The 27,704-nt window shown below is 40.3% G+C and overlaps 1 protein-coding gene and 1 long non-coding RNA gene across 5 annotated transcripts in view; one reads left to right on the top strand and one right to left on the bottom strand.

Annotated features, from left to right (window-relative positions):
- LOC102293855 overlaps positions 1 to 7,691 on the bottom strand; it is a 16,390-nt gene extending 8,699 nt beyond the window's left edge. The window contains exon 1 of the long non-coding RNA XR_316095.3: positions 7,537 to 7,691. This is a non-coding gene — a long non-coding RNA (uncharacterized LOC102293855). The remainder of the gene's footprint in view (positions 1 to 7,536) is intronic.
- A 709-nt stretch (positions 7,692 to 8,400) lies between these two features.
- nrf1 (nuclear respiratory factor 1) lies at positions 8,401 to 25,908 on the top strand. 4 transcript variants are annotated; one of them, XM_014335142.2, is made up of 12 exons: positions 8,401 to 8,515; positions 10,069 to 10,180; positions 10,337 to 10,481; positions 11,017 to 11,131; positions 11,266 to 11,392; positions 11,817 to 11,957; positions 14,712 to 14,870; positions 15,837 to 16,052; positions 16,161 to 16,259; positions 17,525 to 17,682; positions 19,395 to 19,516; positions 24,757 to 25,908. In XM_014335142.2, the coding sequence occupies exons 2-12, from the start codon at positions 10,112 to 10,114 to the stop codon at positions 24,915 to 24,917; spliced, it is 1,512 nt and encodes a 503-aa protein (XP_014190628.1). In that variant the 5' UTR covers positions 8,401 to 8,515; positions 10,069 to 10,111; the 3' UTR covers positions 24,918 to 25,908. The 4 variants fall into 4 exon arrangements, with proteins under 4 accessions (XP_014190628.1, XP_014190629.1, XP_042078879.1 ...); XM_014335143.2 differs by having other exon boundaries at positions 16,161 to 16,244; XM_042222945.1 differs by having other exon boundaries at positions 10,069 to 10,168.
- Positions 25,909 to 27,704: the final 1,796 nt, after the last annotated feature.

Consider the following 27,704-nt stretch of genomic DNA (forward strand, 5'->3'; position numbering starts at 1 on the left):
ACACACACACACACACACACACACACACACACACACACACACACACACACACACAATGTTACTATTAAAAAAAAATCTGTACAATCACAGTTAAGGGGGTTAATGGACAACTATACTGCAACAGCAGAATGATCCCAATGATCCCACTTGCAATGGCCAAGTCAAAGTCCAGACCTCGACCTGATTAAATGCAGTGGTGGGACATTAAGAGAGCTGTGCATAGCCAAAATTTCTCCACAATGATGTGTGAGACTGATAAAGTTATATGGAAAACCATTACATTGAATTATTGTTACTAAAGGTGGTTCTACAAGCTACTGAATAATGGGTGTACTCATAACCCTGCACATGGACAAGACGCACTATGTAGACAACAGGTCAAGTAAGAGATCAGCAAAGAAGTGATGTGCACTGTAGCACTTTACCCAGCATGAAAACAGCAATTCCTGTTACTGAATTGGCATAAGAGGGGGGAAGAAAAAAAAAAAAATTCAGAAGACTAGTGAGTCAGACCTTAATGAAGCTCATTAAGTCAAAGAGAAAACATTGTGCCATTAAGTATGACAGAGTGAGTCGCTGGCATCAAAATATGCACTTCTCCCAAGCATTTAACCATGGGTTATTTGATTTAAAACAGGAAATGGCAGGTGAATCCATTACTCTGCTTTGTATTTCATCTTCATCATCACGAGTTAAGGTCGTGGTTCTAGTACACAGCTTGTAACTAATAGAATTTTCTCAAACATTGTGCAAACAGAATTTTAACTACGCTGAGGTTTAGTGAGCACTTATGTGAAAATTTAGCTGGCTGGGATGAAACATAACAGTAAAGTTTAGTATACTCTTGTGATGATGCAAATGTGATGAGAGGTATCGCAAAGATTGTGAGACAGTATTTACTAAAATAAGCTATGAATGAATGCTCAAACATTTTTTTTATTATACGTGTACCCTTCTGTCCCCATTACTTTCTCCTAGACATGTTTTTTTGGCTAGTCAGGATCCAACCAGCATAGGTGCTGGAATACTGATGATAAAAGATGACAGTGTTGATAATCTGACCTTGTAACTCCCAGCAAGAGCAAACTAAGCCAAGTATAGCACAGAGTGAGGAGTGGAGATAAACCCTTGCATCTTATCGTGCATATTTCTTCTCTTTTTCTCATCGATTTCACCTTTTCTGATCGCTACCAGTTACTGCTATAAGGCTGACCTGCTCTAAAAGTTATGATTTTTGTCGTGGTGTTGAATCTTACAATCCAAAAAACGGAGTTTGTATGACATGGGGCAACATGGCTATATCTCCATGTTTCTCAGCAAGCATTCACTGTACAACACAAGGTGACAGGTTCCCAATTATCTTGATCACAACAATCAGGACGCACAAAGACACAAAAGTACACCTGTGAGATACCCTTTTTTTTTTTAAATGTCAAAATATTTAGTCTCATATTTTCCCATCTATGAATGTCCTTCATGTATTCACTTCTTTGCATTCTAATCTCTCCTCTCCACAGCTCTTGTCCTGTGTCTCAGCACAATACCTTTTGCTAGCGCAGAATATTGTAATGAGTCTATAAATGGGTTCATTACCTACACTACATTTCCAATTAAGCATGGGAACACATTGTGAAGGGAGAAGGAAATAGACACTTGAGAGACAGTCTACTGATAGTTCAGCCTCTTGCCTTTACATTTACTGCTTGTTTTTTCCTGTTATGTTTTTCTTGCCTTGATGATGATCTTCTCCATACTCTAGTTCCGTCTAACAACAAGCTGTGCCTGAACAATAAAGGCAAAGTCTTGACTTGATTATTTGTAGTGAACACACCTGATGTCTTCCAAAGTTATATAAAGTAGTAATTGCTCTTTTTCAAATACTTGCACCAACTCTGTTTTGAAACTAATTCTTGTAATCAAAATACATAGTACAAGAAACAGTGAAGGGAGGGTGGAGGAAAGAGGAAGAGCAGATGATTAAAGTAAGACTGAAACATGTAGAAAGCAAAAACAGAAAAACAGAGTCAAAACATATAATCAATACCAAGTCCCTTCATGGTTTCCATGTATATAAGATTGTGTAAATGTTCTCCCTCTATTCCCCTTTCCCTCCAGCTGAATGTTGAGCACTTCCACTCTAATATCCCGTTAGATTACAAAGAGTATTCATCACTGACAACATCCTTCAGCGGCTCCCCCAGGAAGTCGGAACTACAAGAAGGAATCCTAGAGCAGCTACTGTACCTCTGAGCCAACCAATGACAGGAGGACTGTGAAGTTCTGTGATCACCTGGAAACCTTTGGCTGCAACATCAAAGCAAATGACTGATGCCGTATAAAGCACCTAAAATTTTCCACATTTTTGTTTGTCAACACAACCACTGCTCCTGTTGGATTTCTTGTGTTCACTTTGAAATGTTTACATATTCTTTGTAGGCTTTAAGACAGTTCTACGGAAAAAAACATTTTTTAAAAAGGCCTGAGATTTCTGCAATTATGCTGCTTAATATGCTAACATTAAACTAACTAAGCTACCAATCAATTCATCTTCTACCACTTATCCGGGTCTAAACAGAAAAACCCAGCACTCCCCCTCTTCCTGGTGTGACATCCCCCAGGAGGATGTCTCTTCTCCCTACTAACTCTTTGTTTTGTCTAGGCTCCACCTCCTCTGTCCTGATTGGATGCCGCTCAGAGTCCAGATAATTGTTAATCAGCGGAGCACTACTTAAGGCCTGTGGAGCTGTGTTTCTGTGCCCTCTGGTCATTTTGATTGCCATACCTGTGCAGGCTTGCATGCCTTTGTGACTTGTATGTGCATTTTTGTTTTCATGTTCAGACTGCTTCTAGGGGAGAGCTGCCTTTTGTTTTGACATCCCATTTTCTCCAGTTTATGTGTTGTTAGGTAGGTTATGGTTATAGGTTGTATATTTTGTTTTCTTTGGAGTTAGGTAAGTTTCTTTTATTTTTACATCAGGGATGTTTTGTTTGTTATGTTGGCCTTGGCTCTCCCTGAAGTTATACCTCAGTCTGAACCCAAATCTCATCACCAGCATTAAATAAACCTTTGAAAGTTACCATCTTGGCTCCTCCTTCACTATCCACCTTTATGTTCATCCCTTCACCCCCTAGACTAGCCAGGGGACGTAACACTGGCCACCTCCTCCAGTTCATCTAGGGGCACACCAAGACGATCCCATCTCTGTAGCGTGTCCTGGGTCTACCCTGCAGCCTCTTCCCGGTAGGACATGCCCAGAATACCTTCACTAGGTGGTGTCCAGAAGGCATCCTAGTCAGATGCCCAAAAAAATCTGAACTGGCTCCTTTTGAGTTGGGAGAGTAGCAGCTCTAGTCCGAGTCCCTCCTGAATGACTGAACTCTTCACCCTTTCTCCAAGGGAGAGCCAAGCCACCCTTGGGAGGAGGCTTATTTCTGCCATTCTGACTAAACTAGTTATAATATATTAAAGTAAGTACATCCAGAGTTGGTACAAGACACCTTTTTCAGAATTTTAACTTTTACAGCTGCACAAGTGATGCTTACAAATACTGTAAAGCTGTTAAATTGTATCTACAGTACGCATTCAACAGGTTCTTTAAGTACGTTAAGGGACTATAACCTACAATGAAAATGTAAATCTTATTTACATAAAAATATTGGTTTGTTTTTTTTAAACTAAGAAAAAAAAATTAACAGGAAGTCTATACTGAACATTGCATTGTCAAAGAAGAGCAGAACTACAATAATGTTATTTTTTACATTGAGTACACAACCATAGTGTATTCTGAGTGTTCAAGGTTATGATAGATACATTCCTTCATTTATCTATCACTAATGACAACTTAAAACAAAAATGCATTATCTGAAACAGAACACCAATTGGACTGTAAAATGATGTTAAAGCAGATATAATCTACAGAAAGATAAGAGAGTGCAGATCTTGGAATCCTTTTACTCCAAGCTATAAGATGGGAGTAATCGCTGAATGTTCTTAGAGTGAAATATGAATGAAAGTGTCATATCATTCAGTGGCCATGACTCTGCAGAGCACCAGTGAAGTTTTTGCAGAGGTTGAGATTTGAGTTAATGCACAGTACTGCAGTGCCCCCTGCTGACCATAGGACACATTTCACCTTTAAAACACTTCTCTGCCCCTGGAAAGTTCACTGGGAGAAAAGAATCTATGAAAGAATTTAATTAATATTCTATGAGTTGCTTTTGTCCAATACACAATGCCAAAGAGACTCAGAGCATACCAGTTACTCTGAGCATCTACATATGCACTGGCCATAAGTTTTTGCACTGTGATTCTTGAATTATATTGACTAGCAGACATTTTTAAATTAAACATTTACACCATATTCTTAATGAAGGCTGCCAAAATAGTGCATCAGTTCACTGCTTTATGGGCCAGCATTACAACTGCACTTGTTGTACTGACAAAAAACTGAAAACAACATGCACATATCAAGTGACTAAATGAAGGAAGTGGCTGCACAATTTTCTTCCAGATAAAAATTAAAAAGACTGATATCTATTATGCCGTTTTCCAGAATTTCCATTCTTTATCTTTACACTCTAGTACCATGCCTTTTTATGATTCACAGTTCAAAATAAACATGAATCCACTTCAATTATTTGTATAGCCCAATATAACATGTATGGGTTCAAAGGGCTTTTCTGGGGGTTAAGGAGGTTGATAAATATATTAAAAGAGATATTTAACAAATAAACAACCCATTAAAAATGCATATATGCACACCCACGAGTTTATAAACAGCTCATACATAAAAATAAATAATACATAAAGTCCCACAAAAAAAAACCAAGGAAAAATATAATGAAGAAGCAAACTTAGAAGTAGAAGAACTTTGCACCGTATCTCCCAGACTACTGAATCGAGTCTCACCAGAACTGACAGTGGTATTATTATTAAGTGGAAATACTAGTTGAATACCAGATTTAAAGAGTGTTTTTAACAGTTTCTTGAAATTGGCCTTAGAGTCTACTTCTCTAATATTTTGAGGGAGAGGCTGTTTCAGAGTTTGTGGGTATAATGTGCAAAAGCTGCATCCCCAATTTTTTTTCTGTGAGGAGTACTGCGTAGCTAACAGTTTGGCAGTGGAAGATCTAAGAAGGCAAACTCGGATGTAAAGTGATTAACTGTCAGACCATTTAAGATTTGTTTATATAAATAAAATATTTTTAAATCAATTCTGTAGGATTCTGGAAGCCAGTATCTGTTATTGGTTTCCATTAATGCCCTTGCAGCAGACTTCTGAATAAGCTACAGCTTACTGAAAGTTGTTTTAGGAAGCCCTGCAAAAAGGATGTTGCAGTAATCCAGTCAAGTAGAAATGAAAATCATCTTATACTAGGCGTTGATGCAGCCCCTCAGGCTATGCAGTGTCTGAAACAGGTTACTGTAACTTCAAGCCAACTTTCTTCTAATTGGGTCCCCCTCATAAACAGAAAGTTTGAACAGCAGAAGGGTGAGGCTGCTGATACAAGGAAATATCTGATCTGTTTGGCATTATACAGAGTTGAGAGTATGAATGGTAACAACGTGCTTGTAAAGCGTCCACTACAAACAGCACAACCTTAAAATCTAACATCTGTAAATTGTACCTTTACACCAAAAGGCCCAAAGATGCAAAAGATCTAGTTTACTACAAGGTCATTATGCTTTTTCTGAGCAAATATAACAACTTACGTGAAGACGAACACATTCTTGGAACTATTGTTTCAGCTTTGAAAAAGAAAGTCAATAAAATGCAAAGGTGTTATTACTAAGTAATGCTATAAACAATAGGTATACAGTAGGAGGTCTAGGGGAGAGAGAGTGATTTACCATCCCCGCCATCTTCTCGTCTTCGATAACTTGACCTCTCGACAAAGCTGGTGACGGTCCACACAATTACCTTCAATTATCTTCACTTCCAGCTCACCAATTACATCCATTATTGATTCCAGACCCCCAGGCTGTGAACCTTATCTATACCCAACCATAGCCCATGATAGAGAAAGTAGAATAGGGCCAAATAATAGCACCGTGCTTCTTCTACATTCTCCAGCTTTTCATTCCATCTATGTGACATCATCACCTATTTCAAGGATATTGCTTCACACTGCAGTGCCCTTGAGAAACAACTTCTGTGAATGGCATAAAAATTATTTGTGAGCAGTTATGACTCTGCTAAAATGATCTATGCACCAGAGTGCAAGTTAGTTACCACAAAAAAATATGTTTAAATGACCTCCTGAGACAGAAAACTGAATAAAAGTCCAGGCAAACAATATAGCTAAAGGTTGACTTTTTCACAAAGAAAATCCAACAAATTCTTCTTAAAATTTCAACGCATGTTGTGTGGAACAGCAAAGAAAACAGACACTTTTTCTTTCTATATAAAGATCCATTGTGAAGCTTTAGGAAACAATGAAAACACATGTCTGTCTGTAGAAAGCAAAGTAAGACAGAGAGGGATGACAGCGAGACAGCGAGGATTGAAGGTCAGCTACACAGTATGGAAGCTGTAAAACGCAGGATCACACTTTGCAGCTCTCCTGCCAGATTTTTTTAATATGATACTTGCTGACATTTAGTGAGACACAAACATAAGCTGCTGTCATCACACACTAATGTAAAACATCCATCATCTTGAATACATGCCAGGGCACCTGCAGAGGGCCGTATCAATGATGCCCTACTGCCATCTCCTGTTACAACAAACTTGAAGAGCTCAGCTCCATGACTGATTTGTAATGCAACACTGCCCCCATGAGGACGTATGAAATTAAATATAAGTACACGAGAAACTTGCCTCTTTATCCGTGTAGCTCACTCTCCCACCAGGTGTTTAAGACACCAACTGTGTTCAGGGTTGCAGTATCTTAAACTTCACTTTAATATCTGCCACTGATACAGAAAACGCTGCAGAAGCACTGAATGGTTGGTATTAAAAACAACAAAGAAACCTAATTAATTTTTAACTTTATTTTTGAGTTGCACAAAAATGCTTTAATTCAAATTAATGAAAGATTGCTAACAAATAAAATACAAAAAGCTGCATGTTTACCCTGTAGCGTGCATCTTATAGGTTCATGTTTCAAGTTTTTGTTGTTGCCGTTTTACAATATTATGATGCATATCTTCCATTTTATTATACATATAATACTATATAAAACGTAATTATCTATTTTTAAAAATTGCTAACTATTAAGCAAGGCGGTAATCTGATAGACATGACTTAACTGATACTATGAAAATATTTCACTATTTTAAAATCGGCATAGCAAAACTCTTGACAGTGTAATCTGAATTCAAATTTTCTTCGATTTTATCACTGATCTGGGTTGATGATTTTCTGTAATCTGTGTTAACCGGTTCAAATGCTATCCTTCAGCTACTGCCCGATCTTGCTATGTTTCCGCGTAAAACTTTGCATGAGTCTCATAATTAAAGTTGTGCAAATTAGTTGTGTATTATTAGGGGAATAAACACGAGAAAATGAACAAGTAACAGCTTAGTCAACTAACCTCTTCGAAGAATCTATGTTCATTACAGAAAGCAGCCTGGCATCTCTATGTCACAGGACCACAGGAGTTGCTAATTACAGTAAATTGGAAATCTTGGTTTGGTCTAGCCTATTGTTGTTGGGGGGTTTTCTGTTTGTTTGGGTGGGTTGTTTTTTTTTTTTTACTTGGTAAGGATGGGGTCTGAGTAGGGGAGTAGCTTTTATTAACACAAAATAAAGATACTTTTTTTTGTGGTTTCGTGTTTGTTTGTTGCCAAACCGGATTAGACCACTTTTGAATAACGACCATCTTCTGGCGCCTGCCGCCGTTGAATAGAAAGGGGCGTGGTTCGACAGGTCTTATGTGGCGTTCAATGAGTACAGGAAAAGTTAGTTTTCAGTGCAGAATCGTAAGCTATGGGCTTCATTGCAATGAAAAAAGGTCCGTGTTATATTAAACTGGACATTTAGTGACGTCCAGGTTTTCTAAACGTGGAAAATCAGCAAAAACTACTTAGTTTGATCTTTTATTTACTAAGATAAACTTTATGTTTCATATTTCCATGCCCTCATTCATTTTTAATTACTTTTCCCTCTCCAAAAAACATAATAAAGGCTCTACGTATTTATTTTCAACAGTTTTGTAGGGGTTCATTAAAAAAATCGAGAATTTAAAAACTGACATAATAAAAAGTGAAGGTATGTTTAATATTTATGTCAGGTTGACACATCGTCAATGAGTTGTTAACTAGAATCAGTTTAAAGAAAACAATGAAACAATGTCTACAAAGTATTTATGTGCACGTTTGTTATTGTAGTTTCAGTTCTTGTGTATTACTCTTACGGTTGCGCGGCAGGCACTTGAAAGCATCACTAGTGCAGCTCACTGTTGTGTGCGGTCTGTTAGTTGTGTTTGGTGCTGGCTCCCCTCTGTCCTCCATTAAAGCTCGGCTCCATCCCCGCTGTACGGCGCAGGCCCGAAGTAGCGCAGCCGCTCTGAGGTTAGTGCCCTACCGCGCAATCTCCATCTATTTCAGCCCCGGCGCAGCCGCATCATCGAACCCGGCAGCGTTGGGGTGAACGATGCAGATTGTTTAGATGTTGACTGGAGTCGGATTGTATTTTAAATCTGTTTTTGGGGGGAATCGTGATCTAGGCGCGTATCGACTTCAACCTCGGAGAGAGAAGAATAGCTGAGGATGAGCCCACAGGCCCGGGCCTGTTATGGCGTTATGTTTTTGTGTGATTTTTTTGCGCGGGTTTCGTGCTAGCTGCTACATTACGATGGCTTTCATTGCGCCCTGTAATCGTTCTGTTTAGTGTCTGAACGTGGAAAATTGTTGGCAGAATTCGTGTTATTTTAGACGACCGGCTTTATACCGCCAAATGGTTAGCTAGGCAGCTAATTAGCTGAATGTAGGGCATTGCTAGCTTAGCTCAGTGAAGCAGTCGTTGACAGTAGACCGGCAGATCCGGCTAACTGTACATTACTGTCTGGCACGATCAATTCTTTATCCGGTCCTGGGCAAAATTAAGCTGGTTGCAGGTCACTAAATTGGTTACACATACACATTCTTGTGGAGTTGTGCGTTTCGTGCATCACTGGTCTCCTCAGTGTCTAGACTTCATGTACTGCAGCTGGCAATAAATATATTAGACTGAAATGAATGACCTGAATTTCAGTTGCATTTATTTATGTATTTATTTATTTTTTTATTTTGGTGGGGGGCCAGTATTGACGTTCTTGTAGGCCACTGTAAAAGTTAAAACAGTGCGTGCAGATACATGATTATAAAACTATTCTATAAATCATCTTTGCACTGTATCAATGAAGCAGGTTATCTACATGAAACGGTCTCCTTTCATTTATTCATAAACCTTTTAACCGCTGTAAGTTGATTGATTTGGAGTGAACACAAGCATTTGTGTGTGTGTTAGTGTGCAATATATGTTTATTTTTCCTCAGCCACACTACAGTGTAACTCCACATATTCACATATCCAGTTTTCCAAATTAATATGGAGTTTCCCATACTGTCAAAACAATTTTAAAGACCCTTTAGTTGGACATTAAATTGTGATTTGCATCTAAGTTGTGCTAAGCTATCTATTACTGGGTGGAATGCACATCTTCCAAATTCATCACCTGTAACACCTAACATAAGTGCCCTCTATGGGCAGAGTGAAAGTGGTACAGTCAGACAAGAGTGAAAAAAATGAAACGTTCTTTTCAGACAATACTCTTCCAAATGAAATTCCCTATTAATGCAGTATGACGTCCTCTGGAGGCAGAGCGGCAGTGGTGCACTAAGCACAAACACAAAGACACCATAGCATCTATCTTCATCAGACAGCTCTCCCTGTAAAAATAAATGACAGTGGCAGCTGTGCATGGTCACAGTTTTGTCTGAAATATCGTAACACTTCCAAATTCTTGTTGCATATGAATTCATTTAAGTGTATAAATAAATATCAGCATATTGTCTTGTTAAGATAACATATCAGTATTCGTTAAATTTGATGTGCTTTGATCACTTCCCTCTTTCTTTCCTCAGTAACTGTACTGTGGACCTAGCTGTGTAGACCAGCTGGCTGATAATGGATGAGCACTCCGTTCACCAGACAGAGCACATGACCACCATTGAGGCTAGCGCTGTCAGTCAGCAGGTGCATTTACAAACATAATAAATGGTGTAAATTAGAAACAAATTTACTGATATTAATCACTCATCTTGTTAAATTACCGACCCAGATCAGAAATCTCAACACCCCACTAAAGTGCAAGTCTCAGGTTCATTCATTCATTCATTGATTCGTGTATAGGTACATGTGACCACCTTGACTGACACATCCATGATGAGCGCTGAGGAAGACTCGACCTCCTCGCCAGATGACGATCCATATGATGACACAGACATCCTCAACTCGGCTGGCACTGATGAGGTCACAGCTCACCTGGCTGCTGCAGGTGAGTCTAAACTCTGTGCTGTTTCCAGAGTGGTCAGAGTGTGTTCAAAGTTACAAGCAGAAGTGCTTCACGACCTGTAGACTTATGTTGATAATTGTTATTAAGGTTGTAAAGTTTGTGGCAAATTAGACGGTCAACTCCTTACAACAGACCATTTTTTGTTTATTTTTTTATTCTTCTTAGCAGCTATGATTAATTATACAAGCCTGGTAAATCCCATAACGCCATAATTTAAGCAAAATGCTTTCAATTGAGCAACAGGTGGCGCCAGTGGATTAGTTGTGTAGGCAGTGTTGCCTTTGTCAAGCCTCTGCCATGTTTTTTTTTTCCATCTTTATCCCTTAAAGTTGACATGATTTGAAATTAAATCGGTGAAATGCTATTTCATGTCTTTTTAAAAACATATTTTATATTTAAAAAAAGAGAACAATAAACAGTAACAACCACATGGGCTTTAAAAGCTCAAATCAGAGAAGGAAAATACTTTGTCTCTTTTTACCTTTGGTAAAATCTCTCCTCCTCCTCTTTCTTTCAGGGCCAGTGGGTATGGCAGCTGCTGCTGCTGTAGCAACTGGGAAGAAAAGAAAAAGGCCTCATATCTTTGAATCCAACCCTTCCATCCGTAAGAGACAGCAGACTCGTCTGCTCAGGTGGATCTAATAGCTTTTCTGACAGCAGCTACGGTGACCAAAATATCCCTCGCTCAGCTCCTAGGGTAGAATTGTTGTTGTGCTTTGTAGCTTTTAATCTGAACACAGAAGTAAAGGATGGTGTTTGTTAACAGGAAACTGCGAGCCACGTTGGATGAGTACACCACTAGAGTGGGCCAACAAGCCATAGTGTTGTGCATCTCCCCCTCCAAACCCAACCCTGTGTTCAAGGTGTTTGGTGCTGCTCCTCTGGAGAATGTGGTAAGTCTTATAAATAGAGCAGGTAGAAAGGATTAGATTGTAACACAGTGAAACTTACCATCACACCAAACCTCAGTGTTCTCCTTCATTTATTTCAGTGAAGCCCTCTCAGTCATTCACGTGTATGCAGTGTTTCCCTTGTCATAAGTATACACTGCATGTTAGATAAACTGAATCTGCTTTACATCTTTCTTCCTAAAAACTATTTGTGTATTAAAAATACTCATAATTTTATAGCTAATAATAATTTATTAAAGGCCATATTGATTTTGTCTTAATAACATAACCAAAAAAAAGGCATGCAGTTACTTATCTTTGACCAGGTATCTACTAGCAAATGTTTTCTTCAGTGATTTATTTAAACCTGCTATCACTCTTAAAAGCTCAGGCTGACACACTGTGATGTATCTTTCATGGATACTAGGTAAGAAAGTATAAGAGCATGTTGTTGGAGGACCTGGAGAACGCCCTGGCTGAACATGCCCCTGCAGGTGGAGAACTCGCCTCAGAGCTGCCCCCGCTCACAATTGATGGCATCCCCGTCTCTGTGGATAAGATGACCCAGGTAAGGCTTACTGCGGATTTATTCTTTAGTGGGGAATCTACGCCGTAGCTACGTCTTAACTGCAAACTCGAATTTATCAGTGAGAGAATAACAATCATCATGTCAATTTAAAGGACAATAAAATCAATATAGGAATTGCCAGCAACAACCTCAGCCACTTACATGTATGCTGTAGGCTCTACAAAGTTTCCGTGCAGAAATCTAAATAAGGCCTTCTCTCTATTCTCTAGAAGTGCTAAAGTTTACTCGCTTTTTCCTTTGTACAAATTCACTAATACACACACACACACTACTCCCAGCAGAGGGCACCAGCCGCTAACAAACCAGGAAGTTTAAACTATGTCTTCTAACTAGTGAGAGGAAGAGCTTAGCTAACTACATGTAGCAAGGTCAAATGCTTATTTGTAGGTGTGTTGTCCACTAGCTCATTTTTGATGTTTTTGATTAATCTATTCAGCAGTCATGCATTTATTCTCATCCTGAAGAGCAGCATCACCATTAAAATAAACTCTAATCTGAGAAAAAGCTAATCCTTCTCTTTGATAAGCAGAGCAGCCATTGTAGGCCGTTCATCGTAGCGTTAGTACCACTCGCAGGCCTGAATTTTCTTTTCAGCCCAGGGGAGCATGGCTTGTTTACTCTGCCGTCCCAGTGCTGCTGACGCATTCTCTAGATCATCGTCACAGTAGGCAGCATGACAGTGGCCCTCAGAGACGATCCACAACCCTCGGCGCGCGTTAGCCAATCGCAGTGCCGGATGAATCCTTGGAGGCCAGGTGTTAGTTGGAGCTTGTTTTTCTGGAAGTAGTAGGATGAGATTATCGCGAGTAACCTGTTGCCTCACTCAATTTCGACAAGCCGGGTGGAAAGGTGTGGGGGTGGGTGTTTTTACAGATATGTGTGTGCTGCGCGTTGGAAACAGGAAGTTGTTTAGTCCTTCTGGGAAAAGCTAGTAAACCTTGGCCAAGGAATGAGATGAGAGGAAGCTAATTTAGTAGAGACACCCAGTTCGTATCAGAAACATGTCTTCTAAAAGGATATCTGCAGTAGAATTTTATACAGCTGAAGAAATCCCAAATGAGGTTAAGCAGAGGCCCTAGTCTGTCAGATATATGGAGCATCTGTAGCAGGTGATCCCACGACTAGCTTGAGCTCATAATTACCCCCTTGCCTTGTTAGGTTCAGGAACCCAGCAACATAACAGCCTTCCTGAAGTCTGATTGGACCAGTGCTTGGAAGATTAGGATTGGGGTGGGGTGGTGGGTGCGAGGGCAACATGCCACTTAACTCGCTAGCCACTGTAATTTGGCCATCTGGCCTTGCACAGATACATCCACATACGTCGCCATCATCGCAGGTGTAAATGGGAGAATAATTTTCCTACAAGGCTTTTTCGCAGGTTAATGCAGGTTGCTGAGCTAGTGTTGGCTCTGGTGGAGCTCCATTACGTGGAGGGTTTGTTGTTCGAAAGCTGGCGCGAAGCACCGACACTCCATTTTCTATCAAGATCCATTTTCTCACATCTGTTTGCGTGATGCACTGAGGAGCTGTGTGACTGTGAGTTAGAAAAGGGGGGCCTAACGGGGAGGAGGGAGGGATTTATTTCTCCCGGAACCAAATTTAGCTTGTGATGTCAAGGCAGGCGGACGCTGCAGTGCCTCATTGTGCAATATAATCCCCCGGTGATGCTTGCATATTACCGGGACGCCGAGGACACTGGCACTAAACCCCCACCTCGGCATGTCAGTGAGTGTAAGCGCGCGCCTGCTCGGGCTCTGTCGACATGATGGGCAGTGCGTATGCGTGCCACTCACTACTGCACATGAAGTATGCATACAGACGATCGATAACAAGCAAATCAGATGAGATTAAGAACGTCATCCGCTCGCTTTTTCACCTTGTCAGGCAGCTGTTATTCAAGTTTAGAAACTAGATGCACCATAAAGCTCGGATTTTTAGCTTTTAGCGCAACAACATTTTCACCAGCTGGTCACCTGCAAAATCAGCACTTTTTACTTCATTGTAAGATATTCCAAAACAGTGGACAAGCACTTGATAAATGGACTGATTCTTACATCTATACAACATGCCACATTCACGTTTCTTCTAAGCTTTTAGTGCTTCCTAACAAACATTCACACTCTGATGGATGCATCGGAGAGCAACTTGGGGTTAGTATCTTGCCCAAGGATCCTTGGCATACAAACTGGAGGAGCCAGGGATTGAACCACTAACCTTCCGATCAGTAGGTGACCTGCTCTACCTCCTGAGCTACAGCCACCCCATCTTGATACCGTCTTGATAGAGTCTGTTGACAATAAAGAAATAAGTCTGTACAGTGCACCTATTAGCACAGACTTAATGCAGTGCCCTTGTTTGACAGTCAATTTTAATTTTTAACAATACTGACTGTCTCGTCCTTGTTAATACCTCTGCTCAGTGTCCTGGAGCCTTTGTTGGAACAGGCTGTCTGTTGGATCACCTCTGATGTGCTCGCAGTGTCTGTCTGATACGTCAGGCTGGAGCCATAGCCATAGATTGGTCTGTTAGTAAACCTGACCCCATTGTTCTCCTTTTAGAAGGTCTGTTTCTATTTTCAGGCCTTGACCACCTCAGCACATGCTGCAGGTACCTAATGCACGCCTCTCGCAGCCTGCTCAAGGGCGTGTATGCCCTGCAGCTTTGCACATTATATTTCTGTCTATATAATCTGTTTTTTCCATGCATTTTTTTTCCTCTTTTATTTTCCTTTAGGCACAGCTGCGAGCATTTATCCCAGAGATGTTGAAGTACTCAACAGGCAGAGGGAAGCCTGGCTGGGGTAAAGAGAGCTGCAAGCCAGTGTGGTGGCCCGACGACATCCCCTGGGCCAACGTTCGCAGTGATGTGCGCACAGAGGAGCAGAAACAGAGAGTAAGACAAACACTAGTATAACGTGATATTTTGCTGGGAAAGAGTACAAGGTTGTAAGTGCACAAAATGAATGTAGCTTGTGAGTACAGATCACTCAACAACAAAAGATTTTTATAGATCCGAAAGTGACAACAAACTAAACAGATGTTGTATTGTCCACCCATGAGAAAGATTCTTTTTACACAGTGTTTTAATCCTGTTCTGTTACATTAGCTAGTTCTGTTTGGTGGTGTCTAAAGATCCAGAGCTCTTGCCTTTGCAAGAGTCACCTGCCACGTGTAATTCAGTGACAGTGATAACAGTCCTTAAAGACATAGTTGATGGCATCTTGGGAAATGCCCATATTTGGTTAACTTAGAACAGTAGTTCTAACTACTAAGCCATCCTAGACAACTTTAGGATTTGGATCATTGCTCCCTTAGTGACACAAGTCGCTTTAAGATAGATTGGTGTCATGTGATGTAACATACCAGAGAAAGACGCAAAGATACCATATGAAGGAGTAAAAGATACAGTAAGCTTGTTTTATTATTATACATACAGCAGAATATAGTAGTAAATTGTTTTGCAGACCTCAAGGAAAATTGCTACAACTCATGAATCAACACTTTAAATATGAAGCTACAGCTAATGCACACCTTTGAAGCTCATTATTTTTTCCTCTTAATATAGCATGAGAAGAACAGGCTTTAGAGGTGCTGGTAAGCCAAGTCTATGCACTTTTAGTAGAACCAGCACAGCTGTTAACACCTTTTCTGTCATTTATTTTGTGTTTTCTGTGTATCTTCTGAGATAGCTTTAGAGCAAAGGAAACAGGCGCATGTCTATTCATTATTACGGTTTAATTTAATCCCATTGTACATAATTCATATTTATCATCTGATTATATTAAGAGATGTACCATGCCTTAGAGTCATCAGTCTTAAGAATTTTTGCTGACATTAAATTGTGTCTGTACTTCCTCAGGTCTCTTGGACGCAGGCGTTGCGAACCATAGTGAAGAACTGCTATAAGCAGCATGGCCGTGAGGATCTATTATATGCTTTTGAAGACCAGCAGGTAACCACGGCAACCACCACCCAGCACCACCTGACCACTGCACAAAGTATCGCTCACCTTGTGCCCTCACAAACCGTGGTACAGACCATCAACAATCCAGATGGAACAGTCTCGCTTATCCAGGTGCGTTTTATTCACTGCATGGCTTTTATACTCCTGAGTGGGAGTTTCTGCCCCTCTTGTTGTTTTTTACAGAGCCTAATGCACTTGGTGGAAATGTATTGTTTTCAGGTCGGTACAGGACACACAGTTGCCACTCTTGCGGATGCGTCGGAGCTGCCTGGTGTGACAGTTGCACAAGTTAACTACTCAACGGTAACTGAGGGAGAGGTAACACCCACATGCGTTCAAACGTGCCTAGAAATCGTTCTTTTATCAAAAACCATACTGAAACACATTAAGTTATTTACTGCACACATAGCCTCTTAAAAATGCACTCTATTTAATACCACAAAATCAAAACTAAAGCCACAAGTCCATCAATCTAATACCGGCAATATTTGCTCAGTCTCATTACCTCGTTGCTAATGTTCATCTACACTTATGGTCAGAAGTGTAAATCCACACAGGGCCAAATGTATACATGCAGGCTCATATATATTACATATATCCAACTAATATTTGGTAGCTTAGCATATTGCACCTTGACCAGACCATTTTGCTTACCATTGCAAGCTTCTGGCATTAGACGTGGCTGGATATTTAACACTCTTCTTGTTCATTTAAATTGGTTAGTGGTCCAAAAGCTTTCAGTAGGGTTGAGGTTGGGCCATTACAAAAGCTTTATGTCGTCAGCCTGTTTTCTGCACTCTAAAATTAGTTTTGATATATCATTTCCCTGTTAGAAAACCTGTGTCGAAGTTTGAACTGTTCTGATTTAAAGAACTTGGAGGTAGTCTTATTTATTCGATCCACATTGTGTAATGTACAAGTACCACTGATTACCAAATAGCACTAGCGCATGATGCTACCACCATCATGCTTGACAGTGACGCTGGTGTTCCAGCAGTTTCCAGCTCATGGCAGGCTTGAGCGTTGGTGGTTCCTGGGTTCTTTCTGAATATCCCAAACAATTCCCTCTCATCAGGGGGGACAGTTTGGGTGTTCTTCCAAGTTGGCAAAGGGGTGAAAATCGGAAAAACTTGTTCTCGCATAAAACCATTTGAATTGATGAAATCTTTAGTTATTTAGAAATGGCTCCAAGAGATCTTCTCAATTTGTGGAAATCTACAATTTTCCTTTTTAAGATTTTCACTGAGTTACTTGGACTTTCCCATTGTTCTGAGTATTGGTCATTTCTACCAGCTGTAGTTAAATAATGAACACTAGCAAGAATTAATTGGCCTCGTCAAGTTAAAACACATTGTTGAACCTTCAACAAATCCTGTTAGTGTGTTGTGAGCGTATGTTCATATTTTGGCCTGTGTGTATAATTTTGACCCTGTGTGGAACAGAGAAAATGTAAAATATGTTTGCTATATAATCGTTTAATCCTAGTAAAAGAACAGCTCGAAGAAGAAGCCTAAAATTACCATGACATTCATGCCCCTGATAAGTGTATGTAAACTTAAGTATATACTTTGTTTTTCCTCCAGGTGGAACCAAGCTGGGCCACCCTGCAGGGCGGGGAGATGACAATCCAAACGACTCAAGCTTCAGAGGCCACGCAGGCAGTGGCATCCCTAGCTGAAGCTGCTGTCGCTGCTAGCCAAGAGATGCAGCCCGGAGCCACTGTTACAATGGCACTGAACAGGTGATTCTGACAGAGCTGAATATTATGTTATGTGATTTCCTGAGACATTATAATAGGTCTCTAACCTATTATAAAGGGGTGCACGCAGTGTAAACGGTCCAGGTACAAGGACAGGACTAAAAAATGCAAACTTAGATCTGGAGAAACTTTGCTCAAGACAACTTTTAAAAAGGTTAAAAAAAAAATTACAAAATAGTCTGTTGTAATAGTAGCTAACATCCCTATGTTGTTAAGCCTAAGCCTACAAATGTGTTAACAGAGAAGAAAGTTTTGGTGCTGTCACCAGAAAATACCAGAACCTTTTAAACAAAAAAAATGTTATTATCATGTCAAGTTTTAATTTCACTGAGAGAAAAAAAAACACTGACAAGTATAAAAAATGTCATAAATGCACAGGCAGCTATAAGCAGCTGGATGAAAATGGGACAAATGTGTCAGAGCAGGTTACTGGATTCCCTGGAGATACTTTTTGTCCTGTTTCAGCATCTAAATAATTAGCTTGTACCCTTTTATACCAGCAGCATGCACGGTGTAGAACCATTAAACCAGTTGTTAGGCACATATTTCACGTTCTAACAGCTTTTACCTGCTGATATGCAGGTAAGAGCAGATTAAAATAGCTGCATTTGAGATGTTGTGAGTATAAATATACAGCATTACATCTCTACTTCATTTAGGCTGCTGTGTTAGAAAAAGAAAAAAATGTTTTCAGTCCTATTATAGTCACAAATTAAAGTTCCTGTAGGATAACAGGTTAATAGTTTGTTGTAGGCTTCGGTCGCAGTTAAAAGAAGCTAACCCTTGGCTACCCACTTCCTGAATTACATTTTTTTCAGCAGTTTGTTTCTGAAGTCAGTCACCTAGATACTGCCATGTTAGAATTTTTTTTCACTGCAGTCCTGTCCTGGCAATCATTTCAGATGTGTATGGGTATGTCCCACTGGGGCTTGTTACCTGCACCCACCTGAGACCCCCTCCTTCTCATTTCCCCTCCCTTCCTGCTGTTTACCTGAGCTGAGCTACTCTGGGCTCTCCACTCTGCCGTCTCTGGAACATTTTGTGTCTGTTTTCCAGCTACAGATGAGGTGCAGAGCCTCTTATCCTCACTGTTTTCCTTCTGTGCGATTAAATATTACCTGAGATGCAAGATTTATTAGCCATAGTCAAAAACCCCCAGCAAGCTTAAACATCCAATCTAAATTCACATATTAAACAATGAAACAACGCACAAAAAAACGGTGTCGTTTCTGGTACACTTGATTGCATCATCAAGAATCTGTTGTCTCAGCTCTCGCATTTCCTCTTCCTTTCTTTCTGTCTCTCTACATTTCTGCCTCAAGCCTGATTATCATAAAGCTGCGAAACTGGTGTGCTAATAAGCTAGTAGTAATTCTGCTGCATAGATCCAGTATATAAAATTGCTTTATTAGACCCATAGCACCTGTCCTTTGGAGTGATGTGACCGATTCTCTGTAAGTCCAGACTAGAAAAGCCTCTTATAGCTCATGTATTCCTGCGTCTTCACCCCACATCTCTCTAATAACCCTTGGCTCTCTGAGCAGACTCTGCGTGAGAGAGCTTTTGGGCTTTGTACCAGGAGATTGCATCTTCAAGCCTAATTTCTTGTTTGTGTGTGTTTTAATTTGAAATTGCATGTACAGAAATATGGGGTTTTTTTTACATATAGTGCACTTGTGATTTGTGTGTTACAGTGAGGCAGCAGCTCACGCTGTAGCGACGCTGGCAGAAGCCACACTACAAGGCGGAGGTCAAATTGTCCTGGCAGAGACGGCAGCTGCTGTTGGGGCGCTGGCAGGGGTTCAAGATGCCACAGGTACCCAATTATCAGCAACACAGCAAACACTGAAGCAACATAAAATAAAATACACCTCAAATTACAGCAATTACATAATTATAAAAAAAAGTCAAGTGTTTTTTTGGTATGCAGCATTAAACTGTACAGACAATGAAGGTCTGAAAAGTCATAGTTATTACCTCACTACTGCATTGCCTGCAATCACAGGTACATTAGTAACATTATCAAACAATCAAACAGTGGTAGTTTATATATAAACTATGTTATCTATATTGGTGACCACATAAATCAATTTATCTATATTATTTACGAGGACCCCAAAGATTAGATTACCGCTCTCTGGAATGACTCCAGCCTTGCCAATATACTTCCTCAGGTGCCCTGCAGTCCAACCATCAAGTTTAAAGTAGGTCTGATTAATGGTTGTCACGAAAAGTGCAAAACAGACGCACACATACAGAGATTCTATCATTTATCAGAAGATAGTCACACCGTGGTCATGCAGTGTTTAAATGATGCTGAGTTGGTATTGAGTGGCCCGAGACTACCAATAAAATATCACCTACACCTTTATGAACCACCAGCAGCCTGAACTATTTTTCCAATCTTCTTATGTTTTGGTGAGTCCGTGCGAATTAGTTTCCTGTTTTTAGCCGGCATAAGTGGCACCCAATGTGATCGTCTGCTGTAGCCCACATGTTGTGCAATCGAAGATGCTCTTCTGCATACCTTGGTTGCAGCGAGTGGTTATTTGACTTACTGCTGCTTTCCTGTCACCTTGAAGTAATCTGGCTTTCTCTTCTGACTTCTGGCATTAAGAAGTTTTTTACTCAGAACTGCTGCTTGCTCGTTATAGAGATGGTTGTGTGGGAAAATCCCAGTAGATCAGCAGCATATATGACACCCACAGCCTTACGACACTCAGAGTCACTTTCCTTTTCATTATTATGCTAAATTTCAACTTTAGCAAGTAATCTTGACCATGTTTACATGCCTGATTACATTGAGTTGCTTGCCACAGGTGGCTGTGGCTCAGGTGGTAGAGCGGATCAGGTACTGATCGGAAGGTTCGATCCTTGGCTTCCCCAGTCTGCATGCCAAATATCCTTTGGCAAGATACTAACCCCAAGCTGCCCTCTGATGGGTTCATCAGAGTGTGAATGAGTGTGAATGTTGATTAATTTGCACTTTAGTTTAGAAGTGCTTGTATGAGTGGGTGTGAATGGGTGAATGAGGCATGTTGTATACAGCGCTTTAAGTACTCTGGGAGAGTAGAAAAGCGCTATATAAGAATCAGTCCATTTACCATATAATTGGCTGATTAGATATTAGTATTTTTGACCAGTGGAACAGCACCTTGAGGTGACTGTTGTTGTGATTTGGCACTATATTAAAATAAATAAGATAAAATTGAATCGAATCTAAATTGAATTGGAACAGGTGTGCCTAATGAAATGGCAAGTTTTGACGTTAAAAAAATTCTCTTGGTAGACTTTCATGGACAAACGGTAAGGAATGAGGAATATTTTTCTAAAATGTGTTTTCTACGTGTACTTTACAATAGAATAAAAAAAATTAATCAGTAAATGTGTGCAATTACATTTTACCCATTGGTGTTTGTGTGCGCTCCCCAGCCAATGGCCTTTCTAATTAGCCTCACTAAGTGTAAGCTTCCCACCCGTAGAACAACTGCGAGGCCTCTGAGCCCCCACATTGTAATCTGCTCTGTGCTGATGTGACAGATGGTGTGTATTTATGTGTGCATCTTGTCCCTTCTTTTAATGACACGTTATTAGAGGTTCACCCTCCGTAAATGCATAGTGCAAACGCTGCTATTGCCGTGTGTCTGCTGGGACTAGGCTAGTTTGCAGTGACAGCCTTCCCTCTTTGCTCAATAGCACTGACAACAATTTCGTGGATATGTTCCGTCAGTAGCCTCAAGGCTAAACATGGGGCTAATGTTTCATAAGCAATAACATTTTGCCAAAGCTGCATCCTGAGTATTTATTGTTGTTGAACAATTTGATTCACTGGTTAATTTAAACAAATCGGGATATTGAATTGGGAAACCTTTTGTAGCCTGCAAGCTGTCAATCTTTTACTTATTATGTCATCTGATCAGTACAATACACATATTACACACACATGCACCAACACACAATGTACACTAGTCCAGGGGCATGAAGAGGTCCCTCTTGTGCCCTCCTTAAGAGCTTTGATCCACTCCATTATCAGTCCATAGTCTAATCACTTGACCAGCTGTCAGCAGACACCCCCAAGCTCTGTTGCTATATTTATATAGATATAGATATATATACATATATGTGTGTGTGTGTGCCCATGGAATTTCTGTTTAAATCACAGTACGAATCAGACTTGTGTTAGTGGGAGTTTTAGAAACCAATGGAATCAGTTTGGTTCTGTAGCAGGCAAAGCTGGGAGACATGGTGTGTTTAATGGTTAAAAGGCTATAACAATTGCCAGGCTGTTGACTACAAAACAATTGTATCCATTACCTCATGTTGCCAAACTATTTTAGAAAACCAAATAACATCATCATGAAAGTTTCCTGTTAAAACATTGAGCAAATGCAAAAATAGGTGCTACGTCTGCATTCATATCCTATAATGGGGATTCACCTTATTCAAATCTAACATCTGCAGGCTTTGTTTATTTATTTATTTGGCATGTTGCTTCCTAAACCACAAAGAGCCATTTGGCTGTAATAGCTCACTCAAACATCTAACGGAGCTGCCAAATCCAGCCCTTCTCGCAACTATTGACCTTCGCTAATCACTGTAGTGCTACACAGCATAGAAGACTGGTGTTTGAAGTGCACCAGCCAGGTTACACTGCTGATTGACTTGTGTAGTAACCCTACACCAGGGGTCGGCAACCTGCGGCTCTTTAGTCCTTATAGTGCGGCTCCACGTGGTTTGCGGAAATAAATTAGAAGTATTTAGCTGAAGTGTATTTTATTTATGTTAGTTTTTTTCTTTTAACTTGTAGTTCCAAATTGGAAGATTATTGTGATATTGAAATATAAAAATAAAATTATATTTTATTATTTTGTTCATCGCTCAAAATAAGTGTGGCAATAGCGGAAGCCGGTGTACTCGCCGAAACGCCGTGCATATATCGAGACTTTCAACCCAAGGTAGGCTAGTTATGGATCTTCGGATCCACATTGTCAGCAGCTGTTCTCCACCGTGAACGATGTTATAAACAAACACCGCTCACGCCTCACAGATGGCAGCTTACAGTCCTGCGTAAAGATGAAAGTACAGCCCCGATTTGCAGACGCTGTGCGCAGAGGTTCAGGAGCATAAATCCCATTGTAAACATATCAAGGCAGACCCGACGATGTTTCCATGAACATGCTTTTCAGCATCTCTTTATTGACCACTTTTCACACACGGTTGCTGTACGCATACAGCCGGCTGTAGCTTTTCAGCTCACAGCCCGACATATACCAACAACAGCATAGATAGCGCAGACATTAAGGCGGCGAGACGTGATTGCGGGTGCCGCTCACGTGCATCCGCCTCCCCTGCAGCGGCGCTGCAGTCCACGCCCCGCCACACACATTAACCTGGTAAAATACATATTTAGGCAGAATTTTTCATCTTTTAGCAGCATAGTGCTTTTTTTTTTTAAAGTCCTTTTTTCCTTTTGTTATATTTCTTTAAGAGTTCAAAATGTGTTAATTACATAAATAAAATGTAATTTTCTCTGTAGCACTTCATGGATTTCATAAGCAACACACCTTAGTTGTTCACACAAAGCATAAAGGTAAAAAACAATATATACAGTGTTATCTTCTTTTTAGATGTCAAAAAGCATTTGCGGCTCCAGTGTTTTCTTTTGCATGGAAACCAGGTCCAAATGGCTCTTTGGGTGTTAAAGGTTGCAGACCCCTGCCCTACACTGACAAAGACACATATATAAACACGGCTATACAAGGCATGACCCTTCATCTCTAAGTAACAATGTTCGAGTGGCACTTCAATTACAGATTGCACTTCATCCCAGGTCTATGTTGCTGTGCCAGGCCAAAGCCACGCTCACTATAAGGTTTCCTTCATAATAACTGTTAGAACAGCTTAAAATTGTCACAAATAAGTGTCAAGAGGGGTGAGCAAGAGGCCACAAAGAGGACCAACAATTACGACCTTACCTGGCAGCAGAGTTCCATTTTTATTATTGAATGAATTGTTTTCTTATTTTGTTCAAAATGTTATTTATTCTCAGTTACAATTATATCCACCCTTGTTTCATCTGGGTTATGTGTTTTAAGTGATTCATTTGTAATGTGGACTGGTTGCCTGTAACATCCAGCATCTAAGCTTGCAGTAATGGGAGTGGGTATGAGCCACTGCCATCCCCTATGCTGACCTTCTTGCCTGCCTGTGACACTGTGACAGCTTGCAGGGTGGGGCAGAGCACCACGTGACTGCAGCAGTAATCCCTGCAGGCAGAGACGCACAAACGGAGCTGGGAATGGGGGAAGTAAGCCGAGGACGTTCAATTGGGTCATTGTTCAGAAATGCCTTCTCTGTAACATGTCTGCCTCCTGTCACCAACAACTACCTGGAGTTGATGGGTTCCCAAAGGCCCGTGTAAAACATAAAATCCGTCAACAGGATTTCCTCTAGCAAGAGAATGTAAAAGCAGAATTTCTTAGCAGAAGAGCTGACAACCTGTGGGGTTGAAAAACAAAACCAAATAAACTGTGGATCCAGAAAAATGACCACTTTGGGCCATCTCAAAAACAGAGTCAGTCCCTTAGAGACTCCCATGTGAAAACCCCCAACTTCACAGCAATCTAACAATGCAATCTGCATTCACAAACACATTTTTAACACTAATTCATGTCTGCAAACCTAGATGGAAATGCATGGAGGGTACTTTGGGTTCAACATCTTGCCCATGGATACTTCTGCATACAGGTGCAGGAGCTGGGTATTGAGTCACCAACCTAATGAATACTAGACAACCCGCTCTAAATTAGCCAGCATCTAAATGAGCCACCATAAACAAAAACAAGATTTCTGAGGACAGTAGAATAGAATTGGGTAACCAGTGAGGAGTATAAGATCTTCAAATGTCTAATAGGTTTATTTAAAAAAGGTACTTGTGTCCACCTGTGAATGATTTCCCTGTAATATTAACATACCTGTGACCTAAACGAATAAAAAATGTATTAGTGATGCTGGTGCTGCATGTTTAAGTCCAACTTGTCCTCTTCTTTCCTTTAGGTTTGGTCCAGATTCCAGTCAGCATGTACCAGACGGTAGTCACCAGCCTTGCCCAGGGTAACCGGCCCGTCCAGGTTGCAATGGCGCCTGTCGCCACACGCATAGATAACACTGTCACACTGGACGGCCAGGCAGTGGAGGTCGTAACCCTGGAGCAGTGACCTTGGAAGGAGCAGAAAGCACTGATTGGCCACCTAGGAGATTTGTTTATCTGTTCTGTTTTCCGAGACATCATGCTGTGTACAATGTCAAATATATTTTTAAATGTGCATCTGCAGGGGAAGTGTGTTATCAATGCATTGTGTTTACTATGTAAAGAGATTGCGTTTGTTGGTGTATTTTTCCCATTTAGCGTTGTTTTTTTGGTTGTTTTTTGGGGTTTTTTTTAGCTCTGTGAAGTTGAGTATTTAGTATTTATTTCTTTACAATTAACCTTTGCTTAAAACAAAGATGAACCAAAAAGCTCGGGAGGAAAGCCACCCCTGTTTCACTGAGTGTGTCTCTTGTCTTTGTTTGGGATTTTTCACTATATTGTCCATGCTCAACTGTTTCTGTTATTAGGATGACGAATTCAGTGCCATAGTCGGAAAGTCACTCCTGTGTTTCGCCATATTCACAATTGCTGTTCCCACCTCAACTCACTAATTCTCTCACTGTACAACACAGCATCTGAGATGCAGACACTCCCAGAAAGGCTTGCCCTGTTGGGTTTTTTCCCCCTTTTTTTTGTTCTACTGTAATCCAAGTACATGCCAAAATTTTGCAAAGACTCAGGATAACTTTCTTTTTTTTAACTGTTGGATGGCGGAGAGGACTTACTGACGCAGTCTTTTTGTCCACCAAATTTTTTTAAAATTTTTTTTCCTAGTGCATGGATTCGAGGAGGCAACCGTGTTATTTGCAACATGAACTCCTTTGTATGTCACGCAGGACTCGGTGGTCTCCATCACTTTGTATGTCACAGGAAGCTGGTCATACTTGGACAGAAGCTGCACTATTTGTGATCCACGAAAGGATTTGCCACACGAAAAAACCATGCTTGCCGAGAATCAACTCTGTTTGATGAAGGTGTAACAGTTGGTGTGACTTTCACCAAAATTGTGTATTTGGAAAAAAATGAAGTCCAATAAAATGGCTGCTGTTCACCATTTATCCAGTTTCTCGGGTATTATTATACTCTTGATCCAAAAGCCTAACAATTAGTGGATTTTGTCATATTAACATCAAACATACATGTGAAAAGTCAGCTCCATAAAACCTTTTTGGCATCTGCAGGTTGGTTTTGTGATATCCTACAGCAGGAGTGTCCAACTCCAGTCCTCGACAGCTGCTGTCCTGCAGCTTTTAGATGCATCCTTGCTCCAACACCGCTGAATCAAATGACTGTATCGCCTCTTCAGCATGCCATCAACTTTGGTAAAGGTCTGATAACAAGTCATTCATTTGATTCAGTATAGTTTATACTTCAAATTCTGAAGATGGCCATAAAAAATGACTAATAATACATGTAAAGCCAAAGTTAAATGTGCTTTTCAGTGTTACGATGCTCACTTTTGCCTTTGTATATCAGTGAGAGATCATATCCCTAATATGGCAATCTCAGACATAGCTCCACCCACTTGCTTTCCAAGTTATCTGTATGCCAGAGACAGAATCAGAAAAGAGTTGGCTTAAAGGGAAGGTGGCCTTAAAATAGAGACACTAAAACACCAAAATATTTCTGTGAATCACACGGGGGGAAAAAAACATGGATTTGAAAATGATCATATTCAGCATATAATTTGTTTAGGGCAGACTTTTAAAGGTTTACGATGACCTTACAGCCTCATTCCTTCTACCTTTATCTGAGAAATACCACATTTCTCCACCTTTTACCCGTTATGGTGCACTTACCAGAAAGCCCAATAACCTCCACACTCTCCTCTATAGCACCCCCCACCTTTCCCGTGACAGACATGGGCCTTGATTACATCATAAGCTGCCCGAAACCTCTGCTTTAAAGCCTGGGATTTGTGAGCAGGGCCCTTCTGTTGCAGAGCAGAACAGAGAGAGAAGCGTTCGGGCCTTAATCTATCAGGCGTCAGTGTATATCCCGCTCTTCCTCCAGATTAAAGCCGAACCAGGTTGCATTCACAGATGAAAAAGACCTTATTTTTCTTCTTCTTTTTTTAAACTATATACTCCCTTCTGGGATTTTCCGATTGGACCCCTTAATAAGGTCAAGTGTATTGTGTGCATCTGTGTGGGCAAGAGAAATGGTAATTTTCCATGTAAGTCTCTATATAATGGTGCAGTCATACACTGCGTGACATGTATGCAAACTGTCACTGCAGATTAGAGGTTTTATTAGCACGCTTTCTTTCTCGCTAAGTCTCTCCCTTCTTTATTTCTTGATCACTCTGCAGTATAAAGTGCATTTCATCTTTTTAAATTTGTGATCAAAGTAGTAACAAAATAGCACAAGATAAAAGCCTCGGGATAGCTGTCACCAATTTTACCCACTGCATCATATAATGCTGGCGCTTCACCTAAAAATGTATTCTTTATTCTATTTAAAGTTGATAATGGAGTTTTTGAGAGTTTCATTTCAAAATAAGAGCTCAAATATCTGATAATAATATATGTTTTTAACTTCCAGCAAAATGTTGCTTTATTTATTTGACCTCTCCTCTCAAAAGGAGTTTACTATGAATAATTTTAAATACTGTAAAACCTCATTTTGTTGGCTAGAATGCCTCGGCTGTAAAGTCTCTTACATTAGTAGAAGAAAAAGACGTTTGCAGAATAGTTTAGCAGAACTCAAATATGCCATATACAGGCAATATTAGTTAGACACTACATTTCCATAACATTAACCCATTTACATTACATGCCTGTTAAATAACTGAATCCCTTTTTCCACATGAAGAGGTAACATAGGTATCTTATTCAAAAACAAGCTTTTCAGA

The sequence above is a fragment of the Haplochromis burtoni genome, unplaced genomic scaffold (assembly GCF_018398535.1).
Source record: "Haplochromis burtoni strain Fernald_Lab_line unplaced genomic scaffold, NCSU_Asbu1 Contig_98, whole genome shotgun sequence".
Lineage (NCBI taxonomy): Eukaryota > Metazoa > Chordata > Actinopteri > Cichliformes > Cichlidae > Haplochromis > Haplochromis burtoni.

What these genes read in the sequence shown, in the direction of transcription:
- nrf1 (XM_014335142.2), top strand. Translation starts at nt 10,112, where the DNA reads ATGGATGAGCACTCCGTTCACCAGACAGAGCACATGACCACCATTGAG. An exon ending in AGCTCACCTGGCTGCTGCAG is followed by an intron (nt 10,482 to 11,016) that starts GTGAGTCTAAAC and finishes TCTTTCTTTCAG; the next exon opens with GGCCAGTGGGTATGGCAGCT. An exon ending in CAGAGGAGCAGAAACAGAGA is followed by an intron (nt 14,871 to 15,836) that starts GTAAGACAAACA and finishes GTACTTCCTCAG; the next exon opens with GTCTCTTGGACGCAGGCGTT.